The sequence below is a fragment of the Moschus berezovskii genome, chromosome 5 (genome assembly GCF_049115385.1).
Source record: "Moschus berezovskii isolate FMDL1 chromosome 5, NW_MosBer_1.0, whole genome shotgun sequence".
Classification (NCBI taxonomy): domain Eukaryota; kingdom Metazoa; phylum Chordata; class Mammalia; order Artiodactyla; family Moschidae; genus Moschus; species Moschus berezovskii.
The window spans coordinates 87,233,963-87,251,925 of NC_142464.1; the positions used below are offsets into that span (position 1 = coordinate 87,233,963).

General features: G+C 37.5%; 1 protein-coding gene across 1 annotated transcript in view; it reads left to right on the plus strand.

Moving 5' to 3' along the window:
* Positions 1-17,963, plus strand: part of ADGRL3 (adhesion G protein-coupled receptor L3) — a 984,355-nt gene that overhangs the window by 921,533 nt on the left and 44,859 nt on the right. The window contains exon 22 of the mRNA XM_088836367.1: positions 13,281-13,449. Within this exon, the coding sequence (XP_088692493.1) occupies positions 13,281-13,449 (169 nt within the window). The remainder of the gene's footprint in view (positions 1-13,280; positions 13,450-17,963) is intronic.

Here is a 17,963-nt window from a genome sequence, read left to right on the forward strand (position 1 = left end):
TGGTTAACTTAGATTTCTAGAATGTGAGTGACTGATTCCTCTTTGTCCTAAGTGTGAGAGCCTCATTATTGACTGAGGGGCAACAGGGAAAGCCCACTTAACATGCAAATACAAAAGCATTTTTTGTCTTTTTTTCTTTTATCAATAGTGAAGAATACTCTCATTTTGAGAAACTAACTCCTATTACATTTAGCATTCCTACAGTTCAGTTCAGTTAAGTCGCTCAGTCATGTCAGACTCTTTGCGACCCCATGAATCACAGCATGCCAGGCCTCCCTGTCCATCACCAACTCCCGGAGTTCAATCAAACCCATGTCCATAGAGTCGGTGATGCCATCCTGCCATCTCATTCTCTGTCATCCCCTTCTCCCTATGCCCCCAAACCCTCCTAGCATCAGAGTCTTTTCCAGTGAGTCAACTCTTCACATGAGGTGGCCAAAGCATTGGAGTTTCAGCTTTAGCATCAGTCCTTCCAATGAACACCCAGGACTGATCTCCTTTAGAATGGACTGGCTGGATCTCCTTGCAGTCCAAGGGACTCTCAAGAGTTTTCTCCAACACCACAGTTCAAAAGCCTCAATTCTTCGGTGATCAACTTTCTTCACAGTCCAACTCTCACATCCATACATGACCACGGGAAAAACCATAGCCTTGACTAGACGGACCTTTGTTGGCATTGTAATGTCTCTGCTTTTTAATATACTATCTAGGTTGGTCATAACTTCCTTCCAAGGAGTAAGCATCTTTTAATTTCATGGCTACAATCAGCATCCACAGTGATTTTGGAGCCAATTCCTACAGTAACACAAAGCAAATCCAAGGAGAAATATCTTTATTCCTTTGATATAGTTTTATATTAGGAAAAGTTAATTCAGCTGGATAATGAACCTGGAAATACTGGAATACTGACTGGAATGTATATAACGTGATTGCTCTCCTTCTCACAGTTAAATATGCAGTTCACTCACTGTACAGTTAAATATACAGTTCAACACCAGTAAGCTAATTTGGCAATTCTAGAGGGTCCTGGGATGCATTAGCATTGAAGTTGATGTCATCAACAACTCTGTCTTGGGGATTAAATTCTCAGATAGGACTCTCATGACTCCATTTTCCTTCACACCAAACCTTACCCATTCCACTATTTTAAAAAAAAAGAAAAAAAAATTCTGTGTATCTAATATAATGAAGAGGAAATTTTAAAACTAAAGAATTAATCTTCTTTTTATCTTGAATTTTAGGTAATACATCCTTTAAAATTTTTATTAAAAATAATATTCTATTTTGAATTGTTAAAGTCAGAGAAAGAATATCCTATAACTAAACTGGTTCATTATATTGTTTCTATCCATTTGTCATCTGTCTATACTGACGTATTATATTACGAGACTTTTGGCAAACCACTCCAGTATTCTGGCCTGGAAAATCCCATGGACAGAGGAGCCTGGAGGGCTGAAGTCCATGGGATCAGCAGACTTGGACAAGACTTAGCGCCTAAACCGCAATTATAACATTCATTTATAAATTAATGTTTTGGTTATGAAATCTTTTGAAGATGTATTTTTCTTTTTTTAGCTAAGCTTCTAGGGAGCTAGATTTTAATAGCCCCTTTTTTTTTTCTTTGGAATTGTTATAGACTATATAAACATATGCGTAAGTATTATCAATCTATGTGCATATGTGCTAAGTCACTTCAGTTGTGTTGAACTATTTGCGACCCTATGGACTATAGCCTGCTAGACTCCTCTTTCCATGGGATCCTCCAGGCAAGAATACTGGAATGGGTTGCCATGTCCTTCTCCAGGGGATCTCCCTGTCCCTGGGATAGAAGCCATGTGTCTTATGCCTCCTGCATTAGCAGGAGGGACTTCCCTGGTGGCTCACATGGTGAAGTATCTGCTTACAATGCGGGAGACCCGGATTCAGTCCCTGGTTTGGGAAGATCTCCTGGAGAAGGAAATGGCAACCCTCTCCAGTATTCTTGCCTGGAAAATACTATGGACAGAGGAGCCTGGTAGTTTACAGTCCATGGGGTCGCAAAGAGTTGGACATGACTGAACGACTTCACTTTTCACTTTTCTTTACCACTGCTGCTGCTGCTAAGTCGCTTCAGTCGTGTCCGACTCTGTGCAGCCCCATAGACGGCAGCCCACTAGGCTCCCCCATCCCTGGGATTCTCCAGGCAAGAACACTGAAGTGGGTTGCCATTTCCTTCTCCAATACATGAAAGCGAAAAGTGAAAGTGAAATCGCTCAGTCGCATCCGACTCTTCGCGACCACATGGACTGTAGCCCACCAGGCTCCTCCGTCCATGGCACCCCTGAAAATTCTCTACCATAGAGGCCCCTAAAATTCTGAACTTTATTCTAAGGATCACTCTTAAAGATAATATTATGACATTAATGTTTAAAATTTTGAATTTTAAATGTAAGGATAAAATGATAAATGTCTGATAAAAGGAACATGTACTTACTAAGAAAAGTGGATCTTTTTTCTTATTTGTACCTTGAAAACTACACAATATGTTTTATTTCATTTTCCATGTCACTACTTGTAAATTCTAAGATAACTTGTAAGTTCCTATTAACATCTGCCAAGAACATCTTAAGCCCTTCTGTCAGTATTTTCATAAAACCTTAAAATAATTACAGTAAAATTGTTTCAGTTTTATAACTTGGGATGAATTTTTGTTTCAGTGGACTTTCATTGGTGAATCAGAATGAAAATTATTCAACTTTAGAAACTAGCTATGTAGATTTTTTTTAATAAATAGTGAATCAATAGCATATATCTTTTTCACCATAACAGGTGGCAACATTATCATCAATTTAATTTAGATTTGATGGAAAGACATTCTGAAACTAGATTCTTTAAGACATTAGAATATCTGACAAAATGATGGAAAATAACTGAAATATTATAGATAAACTTTAGTGATATTTAGATTTTAAATTATTGTATATTATTCATGTCATTCCGGAGGTAAAATTAATGAATAGTTCTTTGTTATTAGCATGAATTTCTATATTGCATGTGAACTAGGCATTCTTATAGCTAAAACATGCTTTAGTAATTATTGCACAGGCTAAGGCACAATAAAAATTACTCTAAATTATAGTAGCTTCAATTTACATGAAATTTAAATTTACATAGAAATAGGTGGTCTAAATCTAAAAGGTGGCTCCCCATCAATAAACAGCCTGCCTTTTTGATCTGAGGCTGTACTGTCAATGTCTCCTAGGAAAAGAGAAGGATAAAAAGGTCCAGGGAAGCCCACTTCCATCTTTTAATTGCCAAGACCCAGAAATGTCACAGTTCACCTATGTTCATATTCCCGTGAATTAAACACATTGCCATCAGTTCAGTTCAGTACTCAGTCCTGTCCAACTCTTTGCAAAACCAAGGAGTGGAGCACTCCAGGCTCACCTGTCCATCACCAGCTCCCGGAGCTTGCTCAAACTCATTGAGTCGGTGATGCCATCCAACCACCTCATCCTCTGTAGTCCCCTTCTCCTCCTGCCTTCAATCTTTGCCAGCATCAGGGTCTTTTCCAAGGAGTCAGTTCTTCACATCAGGTGGCCAGAGTATTGGAGTTTCAGCTTTAGCATCAGTCCTTCCAATGAACATTCAGGCCCGATTTCCCTTAGAATTCACTGGTTTGATTTCCTTGCTGTTCAAGAGACTCTCAAGCGTCTTCTCCAACACCACAGTTCAAAAGCATCAATTCTTTGGCACTCATCTTTCTTTATAGTCCAACTATCACATTCATACATGACTTCTGGAAAAACATAGTTTTAAATAGATGGGCCTTTCTTGGCAAAGTAATGTCTCTGCTTTTAATGTGCTGTCTAGAATTGGCATAGCTTTTCTTCCAAGGAGCAAGCATCTTTTAATTTCATGGCTGCAGTCACCATCTGCAGTGATTTTGGAGCCCAAGAAAATAAAGTGTCTCACTGTTTCCATACTTTCCCCATCTATTTCCCATTAAGTGATAGGACCAATGCTATCATCTTCATTTGTTTTAGTGTTGAGTTTTGAGCCAGCTTTTTCACTCTCCTCTTTCACTTTCATCAAGAGGCTTTAAGTTCATCTTCATATTCTGCCGTAAGGGTGGTGTTATCTCCATATCTGAGGTTATTGATATTTCTCCTGGAAAACTTGATTCCAGCTTATGCTTCATCCAACCCAGCATTTCTCATGATGTTCTCTGCATATAAGTTAAATAAGCAGGGTGACAATATACAGCCTTGACGTACTCCTTTCCCAATTTGGAACCAGTCTGTTGTTCCATGTCTGGGTTCTAACTGTTGCTTCTTGACCTGCATACAGATTTCTCAGGAGGCAGGTAAGGAGGTCTGATGTTCTCATCTCTTTAAGAATTTTCCACTGTTTGTTGCAATCCACACAGTAAAAGACTTTGACATAGTCAATAAAGCAGAAGTAAATCTCTCTGGCTTTTTCTATGATACAACGGATGTTGGCATTTTGATCTCTGGTTCCTCTGCCTTTTCTAAATCCAACTTGGACATCTGAAAGTTCTTGGTTCATATACTGTTGAAGCCTCACTGGGAGAATTTTCAGCATTACTTTGCTGTCGTGGGAGATGAGTGCAGTTGTTTGGTAGTTTGAGCATTCTTTACCATTGCCGTTCTCTGGGATTGTAATGAAACCTGACCTTTTCCAGTCCTGTGGCCACTGCTGAGTTTTCCAAATTTGCTGACATATTGAGTGCAGCACTTTAACAGCATCAACTTTAAGGCTTGAAATAGATCACCTGGAATTCCATCACCTCCACTAGCTTTCCTCGTAGTGATGCTTCCTAAGGCCCACTTGACTTGGACTCTAGGGTGTCTGGCTGTAGGTGAGTGATAATACCATGGTGGTTATCTGGGTCACGAAAATCTTTTTTGTGTGTAGTTCTTCTGTGTATTCTTGCCACCCTTTCTTAATATCTTCTGCTTCTGTTAGGTCCATACCATTTCTGTCCTTTATTGTGCCCATGTTTGCATGAAATGTTCCTTTGGTATCTCTAGTTTTGTTTAAGAGCTCTCTAGTCTTTCCCATTGTATTGGTTTCCTCTATTTCGATGCACTGATCACTGAGGAAGTCTTTCTTATCTCTGCTTGCTATTCTTTGGAGCTCTGCATTCAAATGGGTATATCTTTCCTTTCCTCCTTTGCCTTTGGCTTTTCTTCTTTTCTCAGCTATTTGTTAGGTCTCCTCAGACAACCATTTTACCTTTTTGAATTTCTTTTTCTTGGGGATGATCTTGATACCACCTCCTGTACAATGTAAGGAACCTCTTTCCATAGTTCTTCAGGCCCTCTGTCTATCAGATCTAATCCCTTGAATCTATTTTTTCACTTCCACTGTATAATCATAAGGGATTTTATTTAAGTCATGCCTAAATGGTCTAGTGGTTTTCTCTACTTTCTTCAATTTTAGTCTGAATTAGGCAATAAGGAATTCATGATCTGAGCCACAGTCAACTCCCAGTCTTGTTTTTACTGACTGTATAGAGCCTCTCTATCTTTGGCTGCAAAGTATATAACCAATCTGATTTCGGAATTGACCATCTGGTGATGTCCATGTGTAGAATCATCTCTTGTGTTGTCGGAAGAGGGTGTTTGCTATGATCAGTGCATTCTCTTGGCAAAACTCTGTTAGTCTTTGCCCTGCTTCATTTTGTACTCCAACTGCAAACTTGCCTGTTACTCCAGGTATCTCTTGTCTTCCTACTTTTGCATTCTAGTCCCCTATGATGAAAAGGACATCATTTGTGTTGTTATTTCTACAAACACTTTAGGAGTTCATAGAACCATTTAGCTTCAGCTTATTCTGCATTAGTTGTTGGGGCATAGGCTTGGATTACTGTGATATTGAATATTTTGCTTTGGAAATGAACAGAGATCATTCTGTCATTTTTGAGATTGCACCCAAGTGCTGAATTTCAGACTCTTTTATTCACCTTGATGGCTACTCCATTTCTTTTAAGGGATTCCTTCCCACAGTAGAAGATATAGTGGTCCTCATAATCACAATGGCGTGATCACTCATCTGGAGCCAGACATCTTGGAATGTAAAGTCAAATGGGCCTTAGAGAGCATCACTACGAACAAAGCTAGTGGAGGTGATGGAATTCCAATTGAGCTATTTCAAATCATGAAAGATGATGCTGCGAAAGTGCTGCACTCAATATGCCAGCATTTTTGGAAAATTCAGCAGTGGCCACAGGACTGGAAAAGGTCAGTCTTCATTCCAATCCCAAAGAAAGGCAATGCCAAAGAATGCTCAAACTACCGCACAATTGCACTCATCTCACACGCTGGTAAATTAATGCTCAAAATTCTCCAAGCCAGGCTTCAGCAATACGTGAACCGTGAACTTCCAGATGTTCAAGCTGGTTTTAGAAAAGGCAGAGGAACCAGAGATCAAATTGCCAACATCTGCTGGATCATGGAGAAAGGAAGAGAGTTCCAGGAAAACATCTCTTTCTGCTTCATTGACTATGCCAAAGCCTTTGACTGTGTGGATCACAATAAACTGTGGAACATTCTGAAAGAGATGGGAATCCCAGACCACCTGACCTGCCTCTTGAGAAACCTGTGTGCAGGTCAGGAAGCAACAGTCAGAACTGGACATGGAACAACAGACTGGTTCCAGATAGGAAAAGGAGTACGTCAAGGTTGTATATTGTCACCCTGCTTATTTAACTTCTATGCAGAGTACATCATGAGGAACGCTGGGCTGGAAGAAGCACCAGCTGGAATCAAGATTGCCGGGAGAAATATCAATAACCTCAGATATGCAGATGACACCACCCTTATGGCAGAAAGTGAAGAGGAAATAAAAAGCCTCTTGATGAAAGTGAAAGAGGAGAGTGAAAATGTTGGCTTGAAGCTCAACATTCAGAAAACGAAGATCATGGCATCTGGTCCCATCACTTCATGGGAAATAGATGGGGAAACAGTGGAAACAGTGTCAGAATTTATTTTTTGGGGCTCCAAATTCATTGCAGATGCTGATTTCAGCCATGAAATTAAAAGACGCTTACTCCTTGGAAGGAAAGTTATGACCAACCTAGATAGCATATGAAAAAGCAGAGACATTACTTTGCCAACCAAGGTCCGTCTAGTCAAGGCTATGGTTTTTCCCGTGGTCATGTATGGATGTGAGAGTTGGACTGTGAAGAAGGCTGATTGCTGAAGAATTGATGCTTTTGAACTGTGGTGCTGGAGAAGACTCTTGCGAGTCCCTTATACTGCAAGGAGATCCAACCAGTCCATTCTAAAGGAGATCAATCCTGGGTGTTCATTGGAGGGACTGATGCTAAAGTTGAAACTCCAATACTTTGGCTACCTCATGCGACGAGTTGACTCACTGGAAAAGAGTCTGATGCTAGGAGGGATTGGGGGTGGGAGGAGAAGGGGACGACAGAGAATGAGATGGCTGGATGGCATCACCGACTCCATGGACATGAGTTTGAGTGAAGTCCGGGAGTTGGTGATGGACAGGGAGGCCTGGCGTGCTGTGATTCATGGGATCGCAAAGAGTCGGACATGACTGAGCGACTGAACTGAACTGAACTGAATTAAATTTACCCATTCCAGTCCATTTTAGTTCACTGATCCCTAAAATGTCAATGTTCACTCTTCTCATTTCCTCTTTGACCACTTCCAGTTTACTTTGATTCATAGACCTAACAATCTGGGTTCCTATGTAACGTTGTTACTTACTTCATCAGACTTTTACTTCCATCACCAGTTCCATCCACAACTGGGTGTTATTTCCACTTTGGCTCTGTTTCTTCTGGAGTTGTTTCTCTTATGATCTCCACTAGCATATTTGGCACTTACTGACCTGGGGAATTCATCTTTCAGTGTCCTATCTTTTTGCCTTTTGATCCTGTTTATGGGGCTTTCAAGGCAATAATACTGAAGTGGTTTGCATTCCCTTCTCCAGTGACTACATTTTTTTTCAGAACTCTCCACTATGACCCGTCCGTCTTGGGTGGCCCTACATGGCATGGTTCAGGTTTCTTTGAATTAGGCAAGGTTGTGTTCCTTGTGATCAGTTTGGTTAGTTTTCTGTGACTCTGCTTTTCATTTTGTCTGCCCTCTGATGAAATGCTCAGTAAATTGTTAATCTAATTTTCTGTTAATGGGTAGGGCTGTGTTCCCTCCCTGTTGTTTGGCCTAAGGCCAAACTGTAAACCTATGCCTCTACTGGAGACTCCTGTACACTCACAGATAAGTCTGACTCAGTCTCTTGGGGGACACTGCTCCTTCCTCCTGACTGCTGATTGTACAAGGTTTTGTTTGTGCCCTCCAAGAGTCTGTTTCTCCAGTCCTATGGAAGTTCTATTATCAAATCCCACTGGTCTCCATAGTCAAATTCCCTGGGGGTTCTCCTTCTCTTTGCCAAATCCCCAGTTTGAGAAGTCTGTTTTGGGTCCTAGAACTTTCTTAACAGTTCAAGAATTTCTGTGTTATAATTTTTCTGCAGTTTGTGTGTAAATAACTCTAAGTAAAATTGGAATTGGAATTGCAATCTTTGCTGCTGAATATCGCAAGCAGCTGATCCCCAGAATTGCCAACAAAAATCACAGAATTGCACCCTGATATCTCTCTTTTTTGGTATTTTTCATTAAGGCAGAATCTCACTCTAGCAGTTATAGTCCAACTTCTATTTATGTGTATATATATATGTGTGTGTGTGTATAACATTTTTAGTGAGCATAGTTGCTTTACAATGTTGTGTTAGCTTCTGCTGTACAGCAAAGAGAATCAACTGTATATTGTTTTTGAAACATTTAGGTAGCTTAATATAACTTTATGTAGCATTTTTGTAGGTATCCCTACATGTTAACCTCTGTAACTTTCTTTACCTAATATTGTACTGTATAAATTAAAATAGAGTCATTCTAATCATAAATTTAGCATCATAGATGGAAAATGTTGATACCATGAGGATGCATATAGTAGAATAAATATCATGCTATTGTGTTCTGTACATTTTCAATATTAATATGAGTACAGGATTTTCTTTTTAGGCACAGTTTACAAGTGCTAAATATGATCAATTCTTAGAAATTCTTCTCCATTTATCTTTTTACATATCCATGGCATTATTTAAATATTTCCTAGAATTTCATTTCCTGGCTAAAAGCTCTCTTTGAATCTTATAGTTCAGTGCTGTCCAATAGAACTTTCTGTGATGACAGAAATGTTCTAGAACTGCCCTGTCCAATATGGTAGCTACTGAAGTTTCTAAGTATTTGTAATGTAACTAGTGTGACCAAAGGAAATGAATTTTAAACTTAATCTTTTAATTAGTTTAAGTTTAAATATAAATAAACCCATGTGGCCAGTAACTCTGTGTTAGACATTACAGTTAGTCACTCCCTGCTCCATCTCCAAACTTATTTTCACCACATCTATTTTATAGCATAATATTTACTCCTGAAGCATCATCAAATGAATTTAACTGTTCAACGTTTATTATTTTCTGCTATATTCTTTGGGGTGGTAAGAAATTCTGTATTTTCAGAATGAAAATAGTCTATGGGATATTTATCAAACAGTGTGTCAGGTACTATTCTGAGCACTTGATACACAATGTATCATTTCATTATCACAGGAAACTTACATTATAATTATCACCATTTTATAGATGTAAAAATTGATGCAACCACAGGTTGCATCAATATTAATAATTTTTGCCTAAGATCAAATAGCTAGTAAATGACTAAGTTAGGATGTAAACCTCAGGCAAACTGGCTTCAAATCCCAGGCTGTCACTGTGTTCTTTACTCTTTTATCACCCTAGAGAGTGAGATTTTTTATCTGGGGTTCACTTTGTTCAAAATGCATGACAGTTGGAGCCTTTCTAAGAGTTTTACTTTGTATGCATGATATCAGAAATCATTGCCTCTGGCAAGAGGTAAGAGAATAGAGGACCGAGTTTTCTGTTTCTTTTCAGTCCTGTCACAATTCACTGAGAAGCAACTGTTAAAAAATCCAAAATATCCCCTAAATAATCTCTACTAATTTGGTGCTTGGATCTCATTTTATGTGGATGATACTAAATAGTACATATAAGTGATAATGGGCAGGTGCTGTCTGTTTGCTCCTATTGCTACAAAAGATTGTTCAAAATTTTTTCTCAGTTAACCATCAGAAATAATTTTAAAGTAGTCTTGTTGATTATTTTCAAAGGGCTGTAATATTCTGATTTAACTCAGGTCAATCATCTGCAAGTTAAAATTACTCAGAAGTGTACTGTCCATAATTAAGTAATCTTATCTACTAATATTATAGAATAAGGAGACCTTTAAGTGACATGAAATCTGTCATTTTAAGTATGCCCCCAAGCCTTTTCCAGGTTGCTCATAAGATTTCTCATTCTCTGGAGAAATGTGGTCTCTTAGAAATAAATGTCTCTGTCAAGTCACAAGTAATATGTGCACATGATGAAAAAAAATGGAATTTTTTAGTCTCATAAGGGATATTGCAGTATTGTAAAATTGATTTTGTTCCTTGTTATTTAGGTTCTCATGGTCATTTTAGGATTTACCTTCTGGATATAAAGGGAAGATTATGATGCCTTCTAGGGAGGTGGGCGACAGAGGCCTTTGGGAACCAGGAGAATATTTTTCATATGAAATTCTTTGTCATAAAATGCTAATGTTGGTGTTCTTGTCTTTATGTCTATGCATTCTTTAGCTATGAGGATAACAGACCCTTCATCAAGTAAGAATGACCTGAATGGCTGATAAATTCCATTTATCAGTGTGGTCCCATGAACCAGCTGTCAGATCAGTACTGAAAAATCATTAGAGCTTCTGTCATTCACATTGAGGCAGAAGAGCAAACTGTGCAGGAAAATAATCAGGCATACAACTTCTCTGCAGAATAAATATGCTGCAGGTGTATTGCCAGAAAAATTCTGCTTCACCTCTTTTAATTGGATATCACCTGAACTTAGTGCCACAGTAATAGCAACTTCATGTGGTACAGACTTGTTTTGCTTTTATTAGCTTTCTCCTTTCATTGTGGTGTGCTCCTCTGTGCTGCATATGTCGTCATTTCTGTTGCTTGTTCGGACATCATTCATCTAAAACTGTTTCATGATTTAGTGTTATATCTTCAAATGATTTTCTGGATGTGAAACTACCGAGTTACAAATGATACTAATGAAGTTTTTAGGCTACATATCCAAAAGAAGGGGAAATACCTCCTTCAAAAATTAAATCTTGCATATACAAAATAATCTCTTTCAAATTTGACACATATCTTGATTATCGATCATATCTTTTAAGCTTCTGAAACAAAGCTACAAGTCTGTACTAATCTAATAAAAATAAACATAAATGTTAAGATTTGGGCTTTTTCTCCTTTGTGCATTTAAAAATTCTATGTCCTGCAGCAATAAACTTAAGATTGGCAACCTTTCGGTGATCTTGCTGTAGACTTTCAGTTTGTTCTTCTGGTGAAGAGTCCTTTGTTTTCATTTTCTCCAGTACCATTTCACTTACTTCTTCATACTCTTACTTCTTTTTTCTTTAGAATTTGGGCTCATCACTGTTTTATGTCATTAACACTTGAGCCCATTATGTGTTTTCTAGTGGATAGCTGACTTGAATATTTTATCCTATCATTTTATTTCTAAAGCTGAATAAAAATTTTGTCTTGGTTTAATGGCAACTCTTCCCATTTTTCCTTTTTCCAATATCTGTAAAAAACTGAGAGCTTTATCTTGAAAGTTCTCATACTTCTGAATCTGCTTGTGAAACAAGATATTAACTTCTAAGATGTTTTTTAATTCGTATATACAAACATGTCACATACATGTTTGTGGCATGGCAAACTTCCTTTAGGGATTCTTATTCAAGATTATTAATGTTTTAAATTAAGCACATTAAATTTAGTGGATATTTACATCTGAAATATAGTGGCTGATGGTTATAGAAGGAAAATGGTAAATATTTGAGATTAACTTTAATAAGACTTTAATAATATTTGACTACTCTGGGACATATCTTTCTTAAGATGTAGTTGTCTCTGAAAAATGTATGAAACTCAGCTTCAGATTATAGTAAATATATGCAATTTTCCATCCTTTGTTTTGCAAAGTTTCAATCCCCATAAATATTCATTTTTTAGACAATGTAAGTAGAGGATGGTAATCTGCTGAAAAGAAATATTAGTTTACCATTTTCAGGAAGGTATACTGGGAAAAGAAAGGATAGGCTAAGACAATAGAAATCTAGACTGTTTTGGTCCTTATCGTATGTACTTAGAAGTTGAGAAGATTCCATTTTCAATTACTGGATTCCTATCTATTGGAAAGATTTATTTTATGTTGATAGTGAATACATAATACATAACCACAAATATATGAACTTTTGTCACCCATTTACTAGTAGTGTGAATGGCAGCTTGGAGGAAACTAAGGGAATGGAGTGGGAGTGAGAATTTGTCTTCCATTCTGGACTACTTTGTTCATACCTCTCCATCCCATTTTCAACTTCATTTTCTCCCATGAGTTTACAGACACTTCAAAGACATGAAGGTGTCCTGAGCCTTTGGGCTTCTTTTCAACAAAGCTGCCAATTGCCTGATTTCCAAAGTCTAGTCCATCATAACCCAGAAGACAGCAATCCAAAGGCTGAAAGAGTAGATGGTGATCTAGAGGGGAACTATTTTTCTTTTTCCCATCTACTGTATTTCACATTTGTTCTGCATAACTACAGAATCAGACAGAAATTTATATGTGTTCCATATATTGGTTCCTTCTGTTTTTATCAGTACACACTAAATTTTTTATGGAAAAAGAGGAAATTTGGAAAAATGGGGTAAAAATGTATCAGGTGACGCACTAATGGAAAGAGACTAGTCAAACAAATATTATCATACCAATGAGACCAGTGGAGACTAACCTAACTTTACAGACTTTCCCCCCTTGCCATTAACCATAACTACATCTCCATACCATTCACATATGTGCTGCAAATACATGAATAGTTTAATAGCACAAATCTGCTTTTGCTTAAATGAATTTCTGTGTTCATAACATTTTCATTCATGTGTATCTCCTCAAGTTTGAAAACTTGTAAGTTCTCATTAAAATTTTGAAGTACTTATACCACCTGTCTTACATTTCCTGTCAATAAAACTTACCGTAACATTTTTTTCAGTGTCAGTATTGTTGATACGATATGACTGTGTTAACTAAAGACAAAATACTTGATGACCCTTAATTTTCTCTTCTCTTCACAGGTCATGGGTTATAGGTGCAATAGCTCTTCTCTGCCTATTAGGATTGACCTGGGCCTTTGGACTCATGTATATTAATGAAAGCACAGTCATCATGGCGTATCTCTTCACCATTTTCAATTCTCTACAGGGAATGTTTATATTCATTTTCCATTGTGTGCTACAAAAGAAGGTAAGTTAGAATTCTCTGTTGAGGAAAAAATGGCATACAAAAAAAGAATAAATGGCATATATTCTATGATAACAAAACACCCATAATATAAAACATTCTTGATCTTTTTGTCTCTGAAAAATACATATATTATTTGGTTAATTTCATTTTTATAATAGAAAAGAAAAACAGACATAAAATGCAAGTATAAAAGTTGATGAATGTGTTAACAACAAAAGATAGAATCATATTTTGATTTAGACAGTGCACAAAAATAATATTCTTATAGATTTGACCTTATTGTCTTTGATATCATTATAGGCAGACACATGGAATTTGTATATTAGGAAGTAGATGTTCTAGGATGTATGGAGGCAAAGAATATACATATGTATATATTATATGGCATGGCATAGGAAATATATATTTTTCTATTTTTTAAAAAACTTGTTGTATATTCTAAGAAATATAAATATCTAAACAATTTATGATAGGAAGCATTTATTATTTTAGTGAATGGTAAAACACTTAGTAAATATCTCTATGTGTGTGTTAGTTACTCAGTCATGTCTGACTCTTTGTGACCCTGTGGACTTTAACCCACCATACTCCTCTGTCCATGGGATTCTCCAATCAAGAATACTGCAGTGAGTTGCCATTCCCTTTTCAAGGGGATCTTCCTGACCCAGGACTCAAACCCAGGTCTCCTGCTTTGCACACAGATTCTTTACTGTCTGAGCCGCCAGGGAAACCTGATCTCTGAACTTCCTTAAAAGCATATTTTATTAAAATTTATGACTTTTATGATTAGAATGCAATATCTAATTTTTATAATGGTCTATTTTTTATTATTTTTCACATCTACCAGGACCTAAAGTGCTCATTTTAAAAGTTAATTTTAGCAACTAAACACTTACATTGCTTTTCTTAAATCTCAACATTGATTTTCTCATCTTATACTTTTTAACTCAATTAAAAATGTGGTCTTTATAGTTCTGATCACATAGACCCCCGAGCCAAGACTGTGTCCGAATCCTAGTTCCTCTGCTTAATGGCTTATGTGACTTTGGGCCATTTAATTAACATGCATGTTCTTCCAGTTTCCTCATGTATAAAATGGAGGTAATAAAATAAATATGCTATATTGAGATGTGGTACTGAAGATGAAATGGGAAAATGTGATTTTTTTTTCCCTAAGCAGCAATAAGACCTACAGTTTTTCTTTGGAAAATGAAGAGTAAATATATCAATCTGTATGATTTTTGGTTTGAAAGACTAAACAAATTTGAAAAATGTGTGTCCACTTATTGAGATGAGTTCAGCTTTATCCTGTTTTCAGCTTTATATGGTATTAGATATTAAAAATGTGCTGGCATGATATTAAATGTAGACTAGAATAACAGTGTTGACTTAGGCCAGTTAATGTGGGTTACAGAAAACAGGTTATGATGTTAGAATGGATGAATCTTCCTAAATACTTAATGTTCATACACCCCAAATTGCAATCATTTAACCTAATAAATGTTTATTCTTTTTGATTCATGGCCCAATTGATGCAGGTGCCTAATGAAGGGACACAGCCTGTGACAGCTCAACTAACCTCACTATTTGATTTCCATAGTTTGGGTGTTGGTATCCAGCAGATAATCTGAGAAAAAGAGAGGGGACCTTGTATAAAAAGTCTGGAAATGGTTCACATCATTTCTACTCACATTCCATCAGAAAGGACACCATCAGTAGTACCACCCAAACTTCAAGCAAGGCTGGGAAACATAGACTACCTCTTGTACCCCAGGAAGATGAGGAATTGGGTATTATAATACAAACAGCTAGCAGCTGATCACACCTGATCAGTGTAAAGACTTGGAGACATGAATGACAAGTAAGAATAGAAATGAAAGAAAGTGTCTGAGGAGAAGAATGAAAAGATAGTATCTGAATTAAAGATAGGGGGGAAGTGTCCAGAAGTAAACAGTGGTCAGTATTATAAAACACTGCAGAGAAGACAGAAAGACTTGAAAAGATTTCTAGATTTTGTTAGAAAGGAGCCATAACTGATTGTCAAAAGAAATACGTAAAAAGGTAGAAGCAAAATTAGGAAAAGGTAGCATTTGTTCATGTAAATAAGGAAATTTTGGGCTGTCATAGGTAGTTATACTAACATTTTCAAATAAAATAAACTGGATTTGCCAATTATTTTCTGTATTAGCTGGAAATTTTAAGTTTCGATATGAGTATTGAAATTTTCTATAGAACATAAAAGATTTTTGTGCTTTATGCATGAATTATTTTGATTGGGATTATTTTCATTAGCCAGTACCTATTAGAGTGTTCCCAATTATATTTTATTATGTCCAAATTACACGTCACTGTTTTGATATCCAGGTAGAGATACCAAACCTCAGAATCCAAAAACAAATTATGGTTTTTAGTGTACTGAACATATTTAACAGAGGTGGATTTTTAAAAAAATACATGTCATCAAGCTCAATTTTGTGACTCATTACAGTTTTCTTCTTGATTCATTCATTCACTGATGGACAGTTTGGTTACTTCCATATCTTGGCTGTTCTGAATAGAGCTTCAGTGAATCAGTTCAGTTCAATTCAGTCGCTCAGTCGTGTCCAACTCTTTGCTTCAGTGAATATGGGTGTGCAGATATCTCTTTAAGATCCTGATTTTGTTTTCTTGGGATATAAGCCCAGAAGTGGGATTGCTGAATCATATTGTAGTTCTATTTTCAATTTTGTGAGGAACCTTCATATTGCTTTCCATAACAGCTGTATTTATTTATATTCCCACCAAAAGGGCACAATAGCTTTCTTTCCTCCATATTCTCACCAATTCTTATTGTGCTTTAGTCTCTAACTCATGTCCGACTCTTTGCAACCCTATGGGCTATAGCCAACCAAGCTCTTCTATCCGTGAAATTTCCCAGGCAAAAATACTGGAGTGGGTTGCCATTTCCTTCTGCAGAGGATCTTCCTTACCCAGGGATGGAACATATGTCTCCTGTGTCTCCTGCATTGCAGGCAGATTATTTACCCCTGAGATACCAGAGAAGCACCAATTCTTATCTCTTGTCTTCTTCATGATAACCATTCTAACATATGTGAAGTGATATCTAATTGTGATTTTGATTTTCATTTTTCTAATTAGTTATGTTGAACATCTTTTCATGCTAGCCATTTGTATGTCTTAGAAAAAATATCTATTCATTTCTTTTGTCCATTTTTTAGTTGGATTGTTTGGGGGGGGCTACTTTTGAGTTGTATGAGTGCTTTGTATATTATTGGTGTAAACTACTTATAAGATATATGATTGGCAAATATTTTCTTCCATTTGTAGATAGCCATTCAACTCTGTTGTTTCTTTTGCTGTGCAGCAGCTTTTTTGTTTGATATAGTACAGCTTATTAGTTTTTCTTTTGTTGATTGTTCTTTCTATGTATGTGTGTTAGTCACAGAGTCGTGTCCAACTCTTTGCAATCCCATGGGTTGTAACTCACCAGGCTTCTCTGTTCATGGAATTCTGCAGGCAAGAATACTAAAAAGTAGGTTGCCATTTCTTCCTCCAGAGGATCTTCCCAATCCAGGGATTGAACCTGGGTCTCCCACATTACAGGCAGATTCTTTACTGTCTGAGCCACCAGGGAAGCCCGTGACAAACATTTGGTGAGGTGTAGTCCTCTCCCCTAGTCCATAGATGGCTTCTAGTGTATTGGAACCCACCTCATGTCCAGCACATTTGCAGCTGCTCATGCAACCAGAATTCATGAGAAAAGAAGTTCATTTACTTATGTATAAGCAGAAACAGCCTAAGGGGCAGGTGTCTAACTTAACACATACTTCCAAGAGCTTTTGGATGCCCTCCAGTGAGGGCACCAGGGGTGCCATCTTTGGCGTATCCCTCTACTTGCTCTAGCTCTGGGGTGCCATCATTTTTTCCTCTCCACTGCTGCTGCTGCTAAGTCACTTCAGTCGTGTCCGACTCTGTGTGACCCCATAGACGGAAGCCCACCAGGCTCCCCCGTCCCTGGGATTCTCCAGGCAAGAACACTGGAGTGGGTTGCCATTTCCTTCTCCAATTCCTCTCCACAGGTGTCTTAAATTTGTAAAAAAAATTGATTGACTGATTTAATAACTTCCAGGCCTGGGAATTCCCTGGTGGTCCAGTGGCCAAGACTCAGCACTCCCAATGCAGGGGGCCCTGTTTGATCCCGAGTCAGGGAACTAGGTCTCACACACAGCAACAAAGAGTTTGCAAATTAGATGTTGTGTATGGTATAAGATAGTGAAGTTCAGTTTCATTCATCTACGTGTGGTTATCCATTTTTCCTAATGCCATTTATTAAGAGATTGTATTTTCCCCATTATTTATTCATAGCTTTCTTATCAGATATGAGTTGACCATATCAGTCCAGTTCAGTTGTTCAGTCGTGTCCGATCTTTGCGACCGTAGCACCTCAGGCTTCCCTGTCCGTCACCAGCTCTCAAGCTTGCCCAAATGCATGTCCGTCTTGTTGGTGATGCCAT